The 18,513-nt window shown below is 38.0% G+C and overlaps 1 protein-coding gene across 1 annotated transcript in view; it reads left to right on the plus strand.

Annotated features, from left to right (window-relative positions):
- The window catches only part of FER (FER tyrosine kinase), a 174,134-nt gene that overhangs the window by 37,274 nt on the left and 118,347 nt on the right, over window positions 1–18,513 (plus strand). The window contains exons 6-9 of the mRNA XM_074165781.1: window positions 10,639–10,822; window positions 13,386–13,523; window positions 14,473–14,592; window positions 17,086–17,208. Coding sequence (XP_074021882.1) covers window positions 10,639–10,822; window positions 13,386–13,523; window positions 14,473–14,592; window positions 17,086–17,208 — 565 coding nt within the window. The remainder of the gene's footprint in view (window positions 1–10,638; window positions 10,823–13,385; window positions 13,524–14,472; window positions 14,593–17,085; window positions 17,209–18,513) is intronic.

Here is an 18,513-nt window from a genome sequence, read left to right on the forward strand (position 1 = left end):
GAGAAGCTGGCAAATCATGGCATAGACAAGTGTACTCTTCCCTGGGTAAAAAACTGGCTGGATGGCTGTGCCCAGAGAGTTGTGATTAATGGGGTGAAATCCAGTTGGCGGCCAGTCACCAGTGGTGTCCCTCAGGGCTCAGTTTTGGGGCCAGTCTTGTTTAATATCTTTATTGATGATCTGGATGAGGGGATTGAGTGCACCCTCAGTAAGTTTGCAGATGACACCAAACTAGGTGGGAGTGTTGATCTGCTTGAGGGTCAGAAGGCTCTACAGAGGGACCTGGACAGGTTGGATCAATGGGCCAAGGCCAATGGGATGAGGTTTAATAAGGCCAAGTGCCGGGTCCTGCATTTCGGTCACAACAACCCCAGGCAACGCTACAGGCTCAGGGAAGAGAGGCTGGAAAGCTGCCCAGCAGAAAAGGACCTGGGGGTGTTGGTGGACAGCTGGCTTAACGTGAGCCAGCAGTGTGCCCAGGTGGCCAAGAAGGCCAATGGCATCCTGGCCTGTATCAGGAATAGCGTGGCCAGCAGGAGCAGGGAAGTTATCGTGCCTCTGTACTTGGCACTGGTGAGGCCTCACCTTGAGTACTGTGTTCAGTTCTGGGCCTCTCACTACAGGAAGGACATTGAGCTGCTGGAGCGTGTCCAGAGGAGAGCCACCAAGCTGGTGAGGGGTCTAGAGAGCAAGTCATGAGGAGAGGCTGAGGGAACTGGGCATGTTTAGTTTGGAGAAGAGGAGGCTGAGGGAGGACCTCATTGCCCTCTGCAGCTACCTGAAAGGAGGTTGTAGAGAGGTGGGTGTTGGCCTCTTCTCCCAAGTGAATAATGGCAGGACCAGAGGAAATGGTGTAAAGTTGTGGCAGGGGAGGTTTAGATTAGACGTTAGGAAGAATTACTTTACTGAGAGGGTGGTCAGGCACTGGAACAGCCTGCCCAGGGAGGTGGTGGAGTCGCCATCCCTGGAGTTATCTATGAAACGTGTAGACATGGCACTTCAGGGCATGCTCTAGTGCCTGAGATTGTTGGTTTGTGTCTATTTGTGGGTGGGTATGGTGTGTGGTTGTGGGTGGGTTGTTTTGGTTTTTTTTTTTGTTAGTTGGACTCTATGATCTCAAAGGTCCCTTCTAACCATGAAGATTCTGTGATTCTGTGAAATGTGACACCCACCCACAAGAAGGGCTGGCAGGATGATCTGGGGAATTACAGGCCTGTCAGTCTCACCTTGGTGCCTGGGAAGGTCATGGAGCAGAACATCCCGAGTGCCATTATATGGCACGTGAAGGACGCCCAGGCAATCAGGCCCAAGAGCACAGGTTCATGAAAGGCAGGTCCTGCTTGACAAACCTGATCTTCTTTTATGACAAAGTGACCCGCTTGGTGGATGAGGGAAAGGCTCTGGACTTTAGTAAGGCCTTTGATACAGTTTCCCACAGTCTCCTCCTGGGGAAACTGGCTGCCCATGCCTTGGATGGGAGTGCTCTCTGCTGGGTTAAAAACTGGCTGGAGGGCTGGGCCCAGAGAGTGGTGATAAATGGAGTTAAGTCCAGTTGGCGGCCGGTCAAGAGTGGTGTCCCCCAGTGCTCGGTATTTGGGCCAGTTCTCTTTAACGTCATTGTCCATGATCTGGATGAGGGGATCAAGTACACCCTCAGTAAGTTTGCAGATGAAACCAAGTGAGGTGGAAGTGTCGACCTGCTGGAGGGTAGAAAGGCTTTGCAGAGAGATCTGGACAGGCTGGATGGATGGGCCAAGGCCAATGGGATGAGGTTCAATAAGGCCAAGTGCCGGGTCCTGCACTTGGGTCACAACAACCCCATGCAGTGCTACAGGCTTGGGGAAGAGAGGCTGGAGAGCTGCCCGGCAGAAAAGGACCTGGGGGTGTTGGTCGACTGTCAGCTGAACATAAGCCAGCAGTGTGCCCAGGTGGCCAAGAAGGCCAACAGCATCCTGGCCCGTATCAGGAGCAATGTGGTGAGTAGGACTCAGGAGGTGATTGTCCCCCTGTACTCAGCACTGGTGAGGCCCCACCTTGAGTACTGTGTCCAGTTCTGGGCCCCTTACCACAATATAAGACATTGAGGTGCTGGAGTGGGTCCAGAGAAGGGCAACGAAGCTGGTGAGGGGTCTGGAGCATAAGTCTTATGAGGAGAGGCTGAGGAAGCTGGGGTTGTTCAGCCTAGAGAAATGAGAGGCTGAGGGGAGACCTCATTGCTGTCTACAGCTGCCTGAAAGGAGGTTGTAGAGAGGTGGGTGTCAGTCTCTTCTCCCAAGTCACAGGCGATAGGACAAGAGGAAACAGCCTCAATTTGCACCAGGCGAGGTTCAGATTGTATATTAGGAAGAATTTTTACACTGAAAGGGTTATCAAGCATTAGAATGGGTTGCCCAGGAAAGTGGTTGAGGCACCATCCCTGGAGGTATTCAAAAGATGGGTTGACGTAGTTCTTAGTGACATGGTTTAGTGATTTATTTTTTTTTCTCAGAGTTAGGTTGACGGTTGGACTAGGTAATCTGAAAGGTCCATTCCAACCTAGACAGTTCTATGATTCTGTGATTTTATGGTAATCTCCTGAGTTTATAGTACAGAAGATTACAACTCTGTAGCTCAGCTTCTTGGCTTTCCTGGGACCTTGCTTGTCCTCTTTTTAATTCTGACCTATAAACTCTCTATCAGCTCCTTATTCATCCCCAGGCCAAGCTCTATATGCACTCCATCAGCTCTCTCACATAAAGGGCAACTCCCTCTCTTCATGTTCCTGGCCTGTCCCCAACAACCTCTGTCTCTCCATTGCAACACTCCAGCCATGGAAGCTGTCCCACCATGCCTTCATGATCCTGACAAGTTCATAGCCCTGCAATTAACTGCACACTCCTCTCTAACTCATAATTTTTTCCCCATGCTACATGCAGTAGTATACAGGCACTTAAACATGGCACCCCAGCATGTTGGGTTCCTGGAGAGGATTTGGGGGATTTTACCAGTGGTGCCTGGTAAGAACCTCCATGCCCGCTTGCAGGTGCCAGAGATGACCCCACTCAAGCCCCGTTTCATTGACTTTATGAACCCTTCCCATCACACTACCCCATGCCCTTTGCTCAGCAGTCTCCTCCATTGCTCCCTTAGGACTGTGGGTCACGCTATTCCTCCCCTGTCATTCCTAGTTTAAAGCATCCTAATGAGGTCCGCCATCCTATTGGTGAAAACGGTTTTACCTTGTTTAGTAATGTGTTTCCGATCAGATGGTGATCTGCAAACAGGGTCCCATGGTTGTAGAACGCAAACTCCTGTTGCCAACACCAGCTCCATGGCTGCTTATTGACTTGTGTTGTCAGTGCCCTCCTTGCACCCTTTCCCCTCCCTGGCAGGATTGAGGTGGACACCCCCTTGCCTCCTGCTTCATGACTGCCCCCAGAGCTCTGTGGTCACTTTTGATACTGTCCAGGTTTCCCCTGGCAGTATCATTGGTGCCCACATTTATTATAACATTGACTCTGCTGTTTTTCCCTATATTTAGCCATACCCAGAGATTTGGGTGGATTTGCTTTTTGTACTTCCTGAAGTACAGAGGCAGTTATGTGAATTCTTGACATATGTTCTCGTCCTCCAAGTTTCTCTGGGATTGTTAGTCATAGTTTTATTTATATATAAAGATTTTCTTCCCCACTGTTACGCAGGTATAGACCTTCAGGTTTTCCTTCTAATTTTCATTTTGTTTGTCCTGTAATGCTGCTGCTTTTCTATTTCCACAGTTCTGGCATATTTAAGGCTTTTCACTGTGTTTCTATTGGGGGTATATAACCCTGTATTGTCATATCAGGTGTGTCTGAACATGCTTTTGAAACTAAACTAAATTAATTCTCAAAAACTAGACTTGTGTAATAAAATGATATTTCCCTTTGTCAGATGGATGTTACCTTCATGTGTATTTCTTCATGTGACAGCATTTACTGTGCACTGAAGCCAAAGGTCATGTTTCAATGCTAGAAGCTATAAATCCAGAGAGTTAATTAGTCTGTTGTTAGCTAAGCCTTTACAATGATCTCCATTGCCTCTTTTATGTACACTTTGTCATCACTTCTGAATGGCTGAAGGTCAGACATATCGGTGTCACTGAAGTTCACAAGAGTGAGAGGCAAGTGACAGTCCTTCTTGAAATACCATAACATTGGACTCCAGACAGACTTTGTCGGAGATTTACGAAAACTGGACAAGAAATTCTGATTGTAGACATCACAAAATGTGCCTAACTCTGAGAGATTTATGTTGTTTTCACAAACTATTTAGTACTTCAATTATGCCTTCTCAAAAAGCAATTATGATATTTATTGTCTTTTAAGAGCAAACACTTAAAGATGCAAAAAGAGCATTTCAGGTATGAATACATTCTCAGATGTTCATGAGTTTTTAGCTTTCTATGTCTTCTAAAGCTTTTTATTCTTTAAGTTATTTTTTTGTTCCTTTCTTGTCCTCAAAGGTACCAAATAAACAAGTCAAATAAAAACAAAGCCAACTTAAGAACAAATAGCTTAATAACTGATACTTCAAGGAGAACTTCTTGTTGCAAAGCAACACCGAGAGGAAAAATACAGTCTTTCTGAAGAGTAGGATGTCATTGGTATAGGTTTTTGTCCAAGCTGAAAGGCTGATTTGTTACATTTGCAATGAAACAGAAGTTCAGGGTTTATTGTAGCATACATCCATTGAAGTAGCGTTGAGCTTTTTTTGCTAGCAGCTCATCTACAATGTAGACATAAAGAAATAATTTCTTACTTAATTCAGTTTTGGAATACTTTGTGACATCTTTCTGTAGTTGGCCAATCCAAAATGTGTCTGTTTGAGCTTTTGATTTTGAGGTGAAAGCTTTGTATTTCATGTTCACTGTTTCTCTTTGAAAACAATAGGTCTTTAAGAAAATAATTTTGTCTTGCCCATGAGATTTAGCTGGAGGGCTAAAGCAGCTCATTCGAATTTTTTGTTGCAGAAACAGCAACAAAAAAAAAAGCAACAAAAAGCAGAAAAAGCAACAAAAGCAACAACAGCTGTTGCAGAAACAGCAACAGCTTACATTTTACTAGTAGATGTAAGCCTCAGTCATTAGTTTAACCTGTGCTATCACGAAGCTGGATTTGAAATCTGAACAGCTAAGCTTGTACCAAGTCTTGACTTGAGTCTTAAATGTCACACTACAGGTAACCTTCAGGAGGTGGATCCTTGTCCTGTGTGAATTAGCAGGCGCTTTATGCTGTACTCCACAGAGTCAGAATTTTGCTGTTTGAATAAAACGTCAAAATCTATAATGCAAGTTGAAGACCTAACAAGTGTTAAATTTTATTGAAATCAATGGTAACTAAATGTAGTGAACATATAAGGGAATAGGAGCCTTGACTTACAATTTTTGTCCAATTGGAGAAAGTTGTAAGGGGGTAGAAACCTGAGCTCTTCAGTATAATTATTTCTTTTTAATCCAAAATATGTATGAAAATTTTCCTACATCTGCAATATTTGTTTTCTGAAAGTCAGTTTCTTTGAGACAATTGCACTGTACATTGATGCTTATTTTAAAAAAAAGATGAAGTGAACATTGTGAGCTGAAATTTTTCTCAATCAGTCTCAGTTGGTTGCCCTATCCAGTTTCTGTTCTTTCATTCTAGGTGAATATTAGGCTACAAGAGGCTAATACTTAGAACTGTAAGAACTTTGGAGTAGCAAATCTGCCTTTTTAATAGAAAATACCCTAAACCATTTTTTTCCGGATGGCTCTGTTGTACTGTATGTAGTAAAATCTTAAAGGAATTTTTATTAGAAATGGAAATATTTGACTCTCTAGAATGTTTTAAAAAGAATTCCAGCCTTTTTTTTCCACATGTCAAACTTTCATAATTGAATTTTGCAGACTTCATAATGCTGTCTATGGCATGACATATTGTATACACAGTCAGTTTCTATAAACATTAAACAACTTTGTCAACAACTGATGGCAGTAGAATTATAATTAGATCTATTTATGAGATTCATTATACGGATAAAGAAAATTGGATGTTTTCCTGTGTGCTAATTGACATGTAGAACAACTGTGTACTCTGCCTCACTGCATTTTGCTGCTTTAAAAACTAAATTGCAATATGGAAATAACGCTGTAGCTGTGTTTCTTGTATTAATTATAGGTCCAAAGACTGTATTTAAAAGTTGAGTGTATATGATAATTTGATTTATTTTGCAATTAGTTGGGGTGCTTTGCTGAGGAAAAATGTGTAGCCAAGGATTTTAGTCCTCAAGGCGGATGGAAAAATGGGATTGCTTAGCCATTAATGAGGTTTCTGAAAGAGAGATAGTATTGATAAGTCTCTAGTTACGTGGTTGTGATAATTTTTAGTGTAAATTTTCAGTTTAGTTTAACTGTTGAAGGCTGTTTGTTGTGGTTCATAGGTCAGAAGCCTGTACTGATGTTACACAGTATAATTTGGTATATGATGATTTTTGGTAAGCTGAAAGCTGATGGGGGATGTATCTTAAAGACATGTGTGGACAATTTGTAGGTTTTAAGATCTTAAACTATGACATATGGAGCTAATTTTGGATTATGTAATCTAGGACGTACTTGAATAGGAGTGGCCAAAAATACAATAAACCAAAGAAATAATCCACCATTTCTTCCTCAGCTACTGTCTTGTCTCCTTCTTCCTGTTTCCCTGGCCAGTGTATCTCCCAAGGGAATGGGCCAGGACAAGCATAACTTAGTGCTTCCAGCTCTGACTCCCACCTTTTCTCGTCTTTCTTCCAGTTGCTATACTGTAACTACTGCTTGACCTCTTCCCTTCCAAACTCTCTTCAGTCACCTTCCATTATTTCCCCATGTTCATATGCCTCTAATTCTCCAGAAAGACCTTATAGTGTATATGTCTTGGGCTGCAGGCAACCAGGTCGACAATGTAGCAGACTGTATTTGGAAACCGAATCTGTATGATAGTTTGATTTATTCTGAAAGTAGTTGAGGTGTTCTGCTGAGGAATATTACGTGTAGAGAAGGAATTTAGTCCTCAAGGCAGGTGCAAGAATGGGATTGTATACCATCGCATTATATTGGTACACTGGTGTCAGACATGCTGATGTTTGGTGGCATCTAACATCTTCTGGGATGTTATTCTGGGTGTGATGTGTTGGTTTGTTTTGTTTTGGTTTAGTTTGTTTTGGTTTGGTTTTGGTTTTTTCCTCCACATGATCTATTTTAAATTTAGAAATAAGTAATGCAATGGTTTTATGTTTTGGGGAAATAAAAAAAATTACACTCTTCCCATGTGATTGAGTTGTGATTGTTTGCCAAAGACAAAACCTGTCATCTCTGGCAAAAAGTTTTAGAGAGAGTTGAGATTGTTGTCACTCCAAAACAGTTTTACAAAAATTTCTGAAGTGGATTGTTTCATTCATAACTAAATGAAAAATACTTCCCTGGTAACAACTCTGGAGATGTGTTTTGTCTTTGTTGTGCGCAGTTTGCTCATTTAGCTAAACTATAGTGTAAGAAATCTGTTCCTGTCGTGTATAAAACTAGGTCAGTAGTTAGATTGTTTTCAATTAAATGACAGACATAATATCCTTTTGAAGTGATTTTTATTACTCTGTGTTTAAAATGTAGCTGACAGTGGTAAGGTAGCAAATGTCTGGAGAGCCCTATCAGGAGACAGACAGATAGACAGCTGTCTCAACTTCATGGTAATTTGTTACCCAGGGAGTTCCTGAGTCAGAAGTGCTGTCTTCCTTACTTCTTAGTAGCTCTTCAGGGTTTTTTTTTTTTGTCTACATGTCCACTCACTATTAAACCGCATAAGCTTTTCATGCTTATGATAACTTTGACCAAAAGATTGCATAGGTTAGCTACATGGTAGTTGAAGGAGAATGCCCTTTGTTTTTAACAAAGTACATACAATTTCCATATAATGCCTTACAGTTGTTACATTAGAAGAGGTTGGGAAGGTCTGTTAACTGTGTGTGTGTCCTTTTTTCACATGTTGCTCCTCAGTCTCCTTGTGCTTCAGGAATCCTCATTTTAGTCATTCCTTCTGGATCCCTTGTGTTTCGTATCTTTCAGTGCTTGATGCCCTTCTCTAAACCTTGTTCATTTCAAAGATGTCCTTGAGGTAGAAGAACTGCATACTGGTTTATGTGGATTTAATTAGTGGCATAAGAACACTGTCTAGTCCTTTGCTAAATAACATCTTGTCCAATGGCTGCTGAACATAGAGTTAACATTTCCATTCCACTTTCTGTACTAACCCCAAGATCTTATTCCTGAGTGCATTCAGTAAGTTAACAAGAGATTACTAAGCTTGAAAAGTTTTTTCCCCATATGCATCTCTATTCATACTATAATTTGCCATTTTCTCATTTAATCAGTACATCTTAAGTTTTTTTTCCAGTTCTTTGCATTTGGTTCCCCTGTTTGCTCCCTTCAGACAGCATCTTCATCATTATCTTTATGACTTCACCTATCAGGACCCGGCTGATATTCCTGGGGTGCTTCACTGAGTGCCTGCGTCCTCCTGTAAAAACTGATCATAACATTTCATCTAAAATTTTTTCAAGTTCCTTTAAAGTTACAAAGCTAAACACCATCCAGTTCTCATAATTTCTTCTTATTTCATTTATTCTCTAACCTCTTCTTCTAATACCTCAGAAGAAAGAGGTTGATCTGTGTGTTCCTCATATGACACAAGTTCAGCTTTTCAAGATCTGCTCTCAAGCTTCTGTTCTGCCATTTAGCTATGAGTGCTTCCTTTTCCTTTTTTCTCAACTACATTGCAATAGATGGCGGAAATGTTAACATCCAATCTTTTTTATTAGTTAAATTATTTTGAGATTATAAGAAATGTAGCAGTCTGAATGAGATTGGTTTTGTTAGCATATGCTTATCTGTGCAGGTGATTGTGAATCTACACTTGATAATTGCAGATACGGGATGCATTTAAAATGCCTTTAGTTCCTGAAAAAGTAATGAGATGATTCATAAATATCAAGAAGATAACAAGGATATGTGTAAGAGCTTATGTGTCTCAGTAAGGAATCATGTCAAACTAATCTCATATCCTTTTATGACAAGGGCAATGCATGATCAAGTTGAAAGAACTGTAGTAGAGGTGCAAAACTTTGTGTAAAGCTGCTTGGAGAAGGGTTGTTAATGAGGTCCTGTCAGAATAATGTATCCTATGGGACATTGCAGGATATATGTTGACATTAGATTTGGGTGTTCTTTCACTGTTTCATTACTTTGTTTCAGAGTTTGTTTATTAAAATTCCCAGGCATCACTATGCCTTGAAGGGATTGAAAGTGCACCAAAGGGCAGCTGTAGAGATAAAAATAATTCGATAAACTGAGAAATGAGTCTCAAAAAGATAGCGTTACTTGGCAGGATGCCAAAGCAAAACTAATCAAGTAATCAGTGATACCATGTTTGCATGGTATTCAAAAAAGACACTTTTTTTCCGCTTTCTATTTTTTCTTTTTAAATGAGGTAGAAGTATCTAAAATGCAAAGTTATTCTTTGGCTTTGAGCCTTGACTGAAGTTGCACTGCTGTAAAACTGTGAAGTAGTCAACTGCAAAAAAACAACAGGACTTACAAGAGAAGACCTGTAGGTCCATTAGTAAAAAGTTTAGAAGACTGGGCAGAAGAGTATTTAATCTAATATAAGAGATGAGTTGCAGAGGATGGTAGAATCTATTTTTCATACGTGTGGCACATATGAAGTAAGTGAGGGTTTAAATTAAAGCAACAAAGATTTACATGGAGGGTGAAAGGGGAGGGAGGTGGAGGATTGCTTTCAGCTAGCATAGCACTAGACCTGAGTGGTACTAGGAATTTGCAAAGTTACCTGTCTGTCACTGAAGAGCTTAGGAAAATCATAGCATATGCTACATATTTGTGCAATTACTGTAGCAAAGAATATAATAGATGACCTCTCAGGTTCAGCACTGAACTGCTGTTATCAGCATTAACTTGAGGACTTCTAGTGTCTGCTAGTGTAGAGCTGAGATTGTGGAGCCAAACTCCTGATCACGGTACTGACAGTGACAAGGAAATGTTGAGTTGTAGTAGAGAAGCTGCCTGTTTTGGACAGGAGTACCACTGTGAGAATTCAGCTACTTTTATGTAGACTGCACCAGTGCTTTATTGGGATGATATGTAGCAATACAATTTTTGCTTGCAATAAATGACAGATTTTTAATGAATCATTGATTTGACCTAGTAGGACATCTCTTACTTTCTTCGTTAAAAGATTAGCTTTGTGATAGTCATGTGTAAGAGTTTTGGTCTTTATTCTTCATAAGTTGTATAATTTTTATATCTGTGTAGACTGTAGTTTTCATATATTTTAGATCAAAAATTTTCACATTTCTTCTCAAAGAAAATACAGCAGATTTTTGCTACTTAGTCTTTTAATTAGAAAACCAAGACATTTGGTCTTACCAATGACCTGAAAATGGTCAGATTTTGCCTTCTTCAGAGAAGTACCTTGAAAAGATTCTTGTCAAAAAAGGGGCAAATTTATCATAAATCTACTAGATTTATGTCATCTACAAGTTTGTATACTTTCAAATCACCACGTGCATTTTTCTTGTTTTTTCTTTTTTTCTTAGGAAAGGAGACTGAGAAAGCCAAAGATCGGTGTGATAAGGCCACTATGAAGCTTCATATGTTGCATAATCAGTATGTGTTGGCACTGAAAGGAGCACAGTTACATCAGCACCAGTATTATGATACTACGCTTCCTCTATTACTTGATTCACTACAGAAGATGCAAGAAGAAATGATTAAAGCCCTGTAAGATGTATTTTTATAAATTTTTAATTTATGGAATTTTATATGTATAGTATTTTAATTAATTTATAGAATTATTTTAGGGTAATAAACTGTGGCTAATTGATTGTATATAAAGGGATAATGAAAAAAGGTACTTTCATCTTTCAATTGACAGTAATTGTGCATAGAAAAGTCTATCCAAATAATGCAGACAGTGATTTTTAGTGGTTACTTAAGTATTCTAGAAAGACACCGTCTTCTCGTAAAACTTTTAAATCTTACAGATTAACTGCAGTGTCTGTAGCTGAGCTCACACTTTGTCCTTCAGCTGGTGTACTATGAAAAGTTTGTTGCCTCTCTGGTAGTCTTACTTTTATGAAATTCTACCAGCAATGAAGTTGATTTAAACTGGCCAAATGTCTTGAAAGTCATTGTGGAGGATGGCCAGGCACATACGTTGTTAATTATACATTTGGGAGAAGTAGCAGGATCAGGATAAACCTGATCTCATTGTAAGGAATCCAACCTTAAAAATACAATTACCTTTTTCCTGAAAGATGACTTTTTACATTATTACAGGTGGGGAAACTGATGATCTCTGAGAACAGACAGTGTGGACTTTAAGCCCTCTGCTGGTTTTTAACCACCATGCTGCCTCTGTCTTTTCTGAAGAATGGGAGTTGGTTAGGTTGTCTATTCTGTAGGTCTTTTTTCTGGAGTGTTATTTAAATCACTTAGCCTAAAAGAAAGGGCAGTTACAGTTTTTTTGGTAGGTATTGTTCATTTAGATGTGAGGCATTCTTCTTTAACTCATTTCCTTACGTTTTCTGAAGTCTACATTCATCTTGACTTCAGCAAACAGCAAGTGAGGGAGAGTTGGGGATTTCACAGTTTACATGCTTAAGTGGTGCAGACACCATTAACTGACCTATGCAGTGTCATACAGATGCCTATGTAGCACCACCAGATACCTGGTGCAGCTATTGAAATAGGTATTTGTAGTAGTCTCTTTACAGTCTTTTTAATCTTAATTTTTTAGGTAAAATCACAGCAAAAGGCTACAGTTAATTTGTGTGCTGTAATTTCAGAATTGTGAGATATGATAATTCACTGAAGGATTTTATGATGGACCAAGAACCTCTTCAATCCACTCACCTTTGCTATGTCTGGAGTAAAAAACCTGTAAAAAAATATCTTTGTCACTCCATAGAAATTTTTTGTGAGATCTGAATGTAATTCTGAATGTAAGAAGATTACTGTAATTAATGTAATCTGAATGTTAGAAAGTTACTCCTTTCTAGTATCTTTGGTGTACAAGAAGGGGTGGTGATTTCAGGTGTAGAGCTTGGTGTGGCCATTGGTGGGAAACATACTTCCTTAATAATCCTGATTTTGCAGATGAATTAGTTTGGCAAACCTGAAGAAGTGTAGATTAACATTGCTAATTATTTTTTTTTTTTTTTTATTCTTTGGTAATTGACATATATTCCCTTTCTCTTCAATATGGTATTGCGGTAGTTAACATTCGCCTTTCTTTTCATCATGCTCTTTGAACTATTTTCTGGAACCTTTTCACACATTTTCTTCGCAGGCAGGGCAGGATTTAATGCCTTCCCTTGTCTGTTTTGTCCTCAGAAAAATTATACAAAAAAATCCAATCACTTAACTTCTTTTACAGAGTAAGCACAGCTTGAGACCTAAAAAAATCTGTTGATACCTTTTTCTCTTCATGCGCCTCTGGGCTGGTCAAAATTCGTCTATTTTAAGAAAGCTCCCCATGCTTCAGAGCCTGGCAAGCAAGCAAGTTTGTCAAAGATAAACAGAAATTAGGAAATTATTATGAAGGTTCACTTATGGCAAACTAGAAGTTAGAGAGAATAGGAGGGTGTTCTGAGGATGTGTTAAGACTAGTGGCACAATAGCACCTATTCTTCTACCATTCCCTATTCCCTTGGTTTTTCCCACTCTTGGAAGCAGGTTAAGACAACACTGGGCTGCTTATACTTTATTACAGGAGCTTTTTGCTTGATTTTGTTTCTTCTTGTAAATATATATTAACTTGCCATTTATGCTTATGTTTTTCTGAATGACAAGTCATATATGTATGAAAGAAGATAGTTAAAACAATAAAGAAAACCAGTTTTTAAGGGAAATTCACAGTATTCTGTGACTCGTTTTGCCTTATGGCATAATATATTTGTCAGTCAGAACACGAAAAGCTTTAGCGTAGGTCATAACAAGCCTGGTAAGTCCTTTGTGAAGAGGAGTGTCATCAATAAGCTGTATACATTCCTTTTCCTTGTGATTCTACAGTTTTTAGTTTAGCTACCCTGTCTGTAGATGCACTGAAATCAATACAAGGAGCATGGTCTTAGAGACCTCTCACTCACTCATAGCCAATCTGTAAAGAGAAGGCCACAGTTGATCTGTTACTTCTTTGAGTAATATATTGTCTTATTTTTTCCCTTTTTAGCCAGTTGCAACAAGAGTTTGTAGAAACAGCAAATTGAAAGTTTGAAGCATCTTCAATGCCATCTATGCCTTCAGTGCCATGTTATACACTAGAATTTTTTTTCCTCTCTAGAAAAGGAATCTTGGATGAGTATAGCCAGATCACCAGTCTGGTAACAGAAGAGATTGTGAACGTGCATAAAGAGATCCAGACCTCGGTTGAACAGATAGACCCTAACTCTGAGTATAACGACTTCATAGATACTCACAGGTATACATTTTCAGCTTGATGTGCATGTTGATGTTTCTTTTTGAGAAAACCCAGACCTAAACTGCAACACTGCTTAAGTTCTAAGAGTTGAATTTGTTTCTATTCGGTTCCTGTTACATTGTTGCTTGTAAACTTTTACCCTAATTTGAAAATTGTTCTTGCATGTACAGGAAGCTGGCTGAAAGTCAAGTTTTTAACCTGGCTGTTTATTTAGCCATCCATCTCTCTTTGACTGGCTCTAGAAAAACAAAATTCCGGTTACTGTTATTACATTTCAAGAGCCATAACTTTGGTATTAACAGCAGACTATACATGACAGTCCAGATTCAGTGTTAGCTAATTTACTGTGTATTTGGACACAGTTTGCATTCCGGGCTAAACTAGGTTTCTCAGCTTTATTTCTCTTACTGTCCAAATTCTAGTTTAAAGTAAACTCCAGGTAACTCTGTACTCTCCAGTTATTGCAAGTTGAGCAGTGCCTGAGACTACAGAGTGCACAGGTCATGCAAGAAAGTCTTTTACTTTAAAAATAAGGTGTATTTGCCATGTGTTGAACTGTTACTCTATATTAGTATATGCAGAAATAGTCCTAAGACTTCTTGCATTATCTTTTTTGTTGTTATGTGCGAATTGCTAATTGTCATGTGCAGGTTTATAGCAGGATCAGCAAAGAGTGGAGCCATTCACATTGATACCCCTTGAGAGCCTTGGTTATACTGTGGTCTTGATTCAAAGACTTGTATGCCATTTTATCATCTGGTATGATTTTAAGACTATGTTCTTTATTCGAAGGAAAAATAATATGTATCCAGTTGTTACCTTTTCTTTTATTTCATATGTAATTTTAACTATATTCTAGTTATTAAAATAATTCAAAACATAATAATTTGCTTTATCATTTACTGAAAGATGTTAATTTTGAAAATGTAACATACATTTGCTACATTAGGTCATCAGGAGTAGTTGAACAAGAAATAGAGTTTGATATATCTTTACTAGAAGAAAATGAAAACCTTCAAGCTAATGAGATCATGTGGAATAATCTAACAGCAGAAAGTTTACAAGTAACGTAAGTCTGACTTCTTTTCAAACCTTTCATCCTTTGGATATGCTGTTATACATTGTATCTAGGCTTACTCAGATCATTGCATAGCTGTGTCCTCGTTTTTAAGGTCCATTTCTAAAAATAATATTTTCACACTATATACACTTTCCCACGCTAGTTTTATTGTTCCTTTGCACAAAATACTCCTCCCGAGTCTCCCTAAAAACTTGCCAACACTTCCAATGTATGTTCGTCTCCTTGCCAGTTAATCTGTACAATGCCTCAAATCCATCATGAATCCTTCCTGGCAACACACTGATTCATCTTTCCAAAAGTGTTTCCACATTCAGTACTCTAGAAAAAGTACTGAAATCTTTTGATGAAACCAGTGAGTACGGTGATGTAGTCAGTGATTTAAATTGCCATGCAGAAAATTTTCATGAATATATTTATTCCACTTGTTCTGTGGTTGCTTTCATTTTCCAAAGTAAATTCTTTGTCATTATAACCTTTAAAATACATTAACTTATTAACACTGTTATAGCTGTTGTATTGCATTTCATGCATCTTTTAGCTATTCAGGGTGATAAAACTACCTCTCTATGTATTTTGTTAATATATTGCCTAGTTAAATCTTTTTATTACTTTTACCAACTTCGCCTTTAATCATTTGTTACTAGGTAACAAGTCTCATGCTGAGGTTATTATGTTCTTATTGTATTATCAGCCTTAGTTTTTGACATAAAATGGTCCAATGCAGTCACCTGTGAGATTGCAGCTCTTAATTGTACATTTAGTTTTTTTTACATTGATCATAGCAATTTGAAGTGGGAAATGCAGAATTTTATTGGTTGAAGACGTTTTTGTTTTCTCTACTGTATTTCAGTCCATGTTTGACTTATTTGAAGTTGTTTTTTTTTTCCTTCAGAAAGCAAAACTGATCAAAACAAGATATCAATGGTGTGTTGTGGGTTTTTTTAAAGTTTTTTAAGAAATTAATCTGTTTAATCAAATTATGATACTTATTTCTTGTAGGTTTTTCTGAAAACCAAAATCATAATAGCAGTGAGGTGTAGCATGTAAACACATTGCAGTGTCTTCTGCAGATTATTGTAATCCCTGTGTTTTCTCAACATGACAGAATCTGTGAATTTTATTAATTCCCTTTCAAGGTCATTAATCATTCTCTCTTTTTTCCTGTGCAATCTGATTACTTTTTGTAAATTTATTCCTTAATAGATACTGAAATAATCTCTCTAATATGATTTTTCAGTCTCCTTTGTCAGACTTCTCCTTAGTCCTGAAGCATCTTCATCTTTCTTACGAAAGGATCCTTTAATAATTAAAGCCCGTCCCTTACTTTAAACATGTTTCTGTTTATAGTATATTCTGCATCATTACTAAATTGAGATTATTCCTGCTTAAACTATGTAAATGTACATCTAGATGTACTTCAGTACAGTAACAGGAAAAATATATATACTGAATCTGCCTTTTCAATAAAGTATTACAATTTTTCAAAGATTCTGCTTTCCATAGCTCAAAAAGACAAATAACTTCTTTGTCTGATGTATCCCGTTGTTTAGAACTAAGACATCAGCCTAAGTGAAAGAGATGAAATGCTGCTTTTCTGTTGCAAGATTCTGATAAAATTCATATTTACCTACATATATACATTTTCAATACAGTTTCCAATGTGTCCTGTTACAGATCTTATATTCACCCACTTTAAATTCTTTTGTGAATTTAAGAGAGAAATTCTATAGTTTGATATTATTTTTGGAACAGGAATCAAATCGCTCTTTTAAGTGTTACTGTCTTTAAGGTGTTCACTTTCTGGTATAAATTTAGGACTCTGGGCAAAAAAATTTAACTGCATTAGGTCAGACCAAAGATTGACCTAACCAACTTTCTTCTTTCTTATATTAGCCAACGGGGAAAAGTCTAGGGAGGAGAACAAGAAAAGGATGATTGTGCAATGCTGTTTCCTCATAATGATCCCTCAGCCCCCCATAATTTTCAGCTCAGAAATGTTTTGAGACAGAAGTAGTATTTGCTCGTAATAGCCTTAGAGGTAGTTTATATTTGCCTTAGGTGTATTTTTCTTTCATGAATTTGTCCAGTCAGTTTCAGTATGTACAAGTATCTGTTGTCCACAGAATTATTGGTCAAGGAATTCCAGAGATTAACTTCCTAATATGTGACTTGATACTTCTTATTAATCTTCTAAGTGACAGTCCAGTTACTGAGTATCATAAGAACCAGAATAATTCTTTTGTATTCTTCACATTCAGCTTCTTCACCTTACCTCAAATACTATTGTACGGTCAGCATTCTTTGTCACTTTTTAAACTCCTTTTATTTGGATTATTACAAAAATATGAAGCAGTGGAGATTTTTGTGAAGCTCCACTAGCTCCTGGCACTGTGAAAACTGTTTATTCTTATCTTCTTATGTTCCCGAATATATACAGTTTATGTATTCACAATGTGGGTTTCTGTAATCTGTGTCTTACAGGTTAAAAACAGTAATAGAAGAACTGATTCAGACACAGCAAAACCTTTTGAGCAAAGAGGAACTAGTATTGGAACTGGAGAAAAAAATAGAAGAGTCCTCTAAGACTTGTGAAAAGAAGTCTGAGTAAGTGCAAATCAAATTTCAAAATATAATCATTTTAGGGAAAAGGATCTCTAATGCAATTCTTAAGACTTAAATAAGAAAAAACCTCCACTAATTTGGTTCTGCTTTTGTAGAAGTGATTGTTGTGAAAAACAACAGTAAGTTTGTTTTCCATCTCTAAAATAACCCTTACCCATTGCAGATCCTAATTCATTGTTGAACTGAGCATCTCCATTAGTTTAATATAAGTGTCATAGTGTTGGGATGGCTCAAGAACTGGACCTTAGATTAGTATTTTAACTTCAGCTTGGTGGAAGAAGAGTCGTCAGTTTAGATTGCCTCTCTGACTGAGTTCATTGTGTAGATACAATTTTGTGAAGGAGTTTTTCAGAGCCATGTGCAAGACATACTCTTTCTTATGCAGTAATATGTTTGGAACTCATATGGTTAAATTCATTCTTTGTTGCATTTTCTTTACAAAGCTGAATGTAGATCTGATACCCTGTAGTACTGCATAGTAAATAACAAACGTTAGGGATTAATAAGTGTTTTACAGTGCCATAAATAAAACATTATTATAAAGAGTCATTCTTGGGCAAGATCTTTAGGTTTTTTTCTACCTCTTGTTAGAAAAAATACTCACATCAAAGATTCAGTCTAAACTGAAGTTAAGGCAGCAGATAAAGAAACCTTCTGTCTGTAGTGATTTTTTCTGATTCTTGTTGCAATCAGTCAGAATCTTATTCAACTGGTCATAAATACTAGTTTACAATATCAGTGAATGGATTGCAACTCCTCAGGTAATCCTGTTCTCATTCACTGAAGAAGTCTTGAAGCTCTTTGTTGAAGGCATCTTGTCGCTTGATACGTTGACTGATATTTCATTCATATGCAAAACTTTGTAACTTTATGTAAATATATGATATAAATGTTTTGATTTAATATTTTCCTGTTCTTTCTTTGGTGAAGTTCACATGTACTCACAGTATATTTTCCAATTTTTTGTTTCTTGACCTGCCTTCCTTGCTGCATGTTACTTAAAGGATAAAAGGATAAACTGTATTTGAATTAGATGAGTTTCGTGGTGTTTCCCCCTGCCTTAGTGTTGTTTTGTTATCAGTTGTCTCTCTCTCAAAGTATTTCAGACTGTCCCTGTGTTTCTTGCTGTGGGTAGGCTCCTTTGACTGATCCTGTAGCAGGTGTTTGTGGCGTTGAGATGATTTCAGTTCAAACTGCACCAGTACCTGCAGGTTTTATTAAAAAGGCATGGAATTTGGCTTAGATTTCTAGTTGTAAGATAAAAGCTTCCTTGAAATCACTCCAGTT

Source organism: Numenius arquata, chromosome Z, assembly GCF_964106895.1.
Source record: "Numenius arquata chromosome Z, bNumArq3.hap1.1, whole genome shotgun sequence".
In the NCBI taxonomy this organism is placed as follows: Eukaryota; Metazoa; Chordata; class Aves; order Charadriiformes; family Scolopacidae; genus Numenius; species Numenius arquata.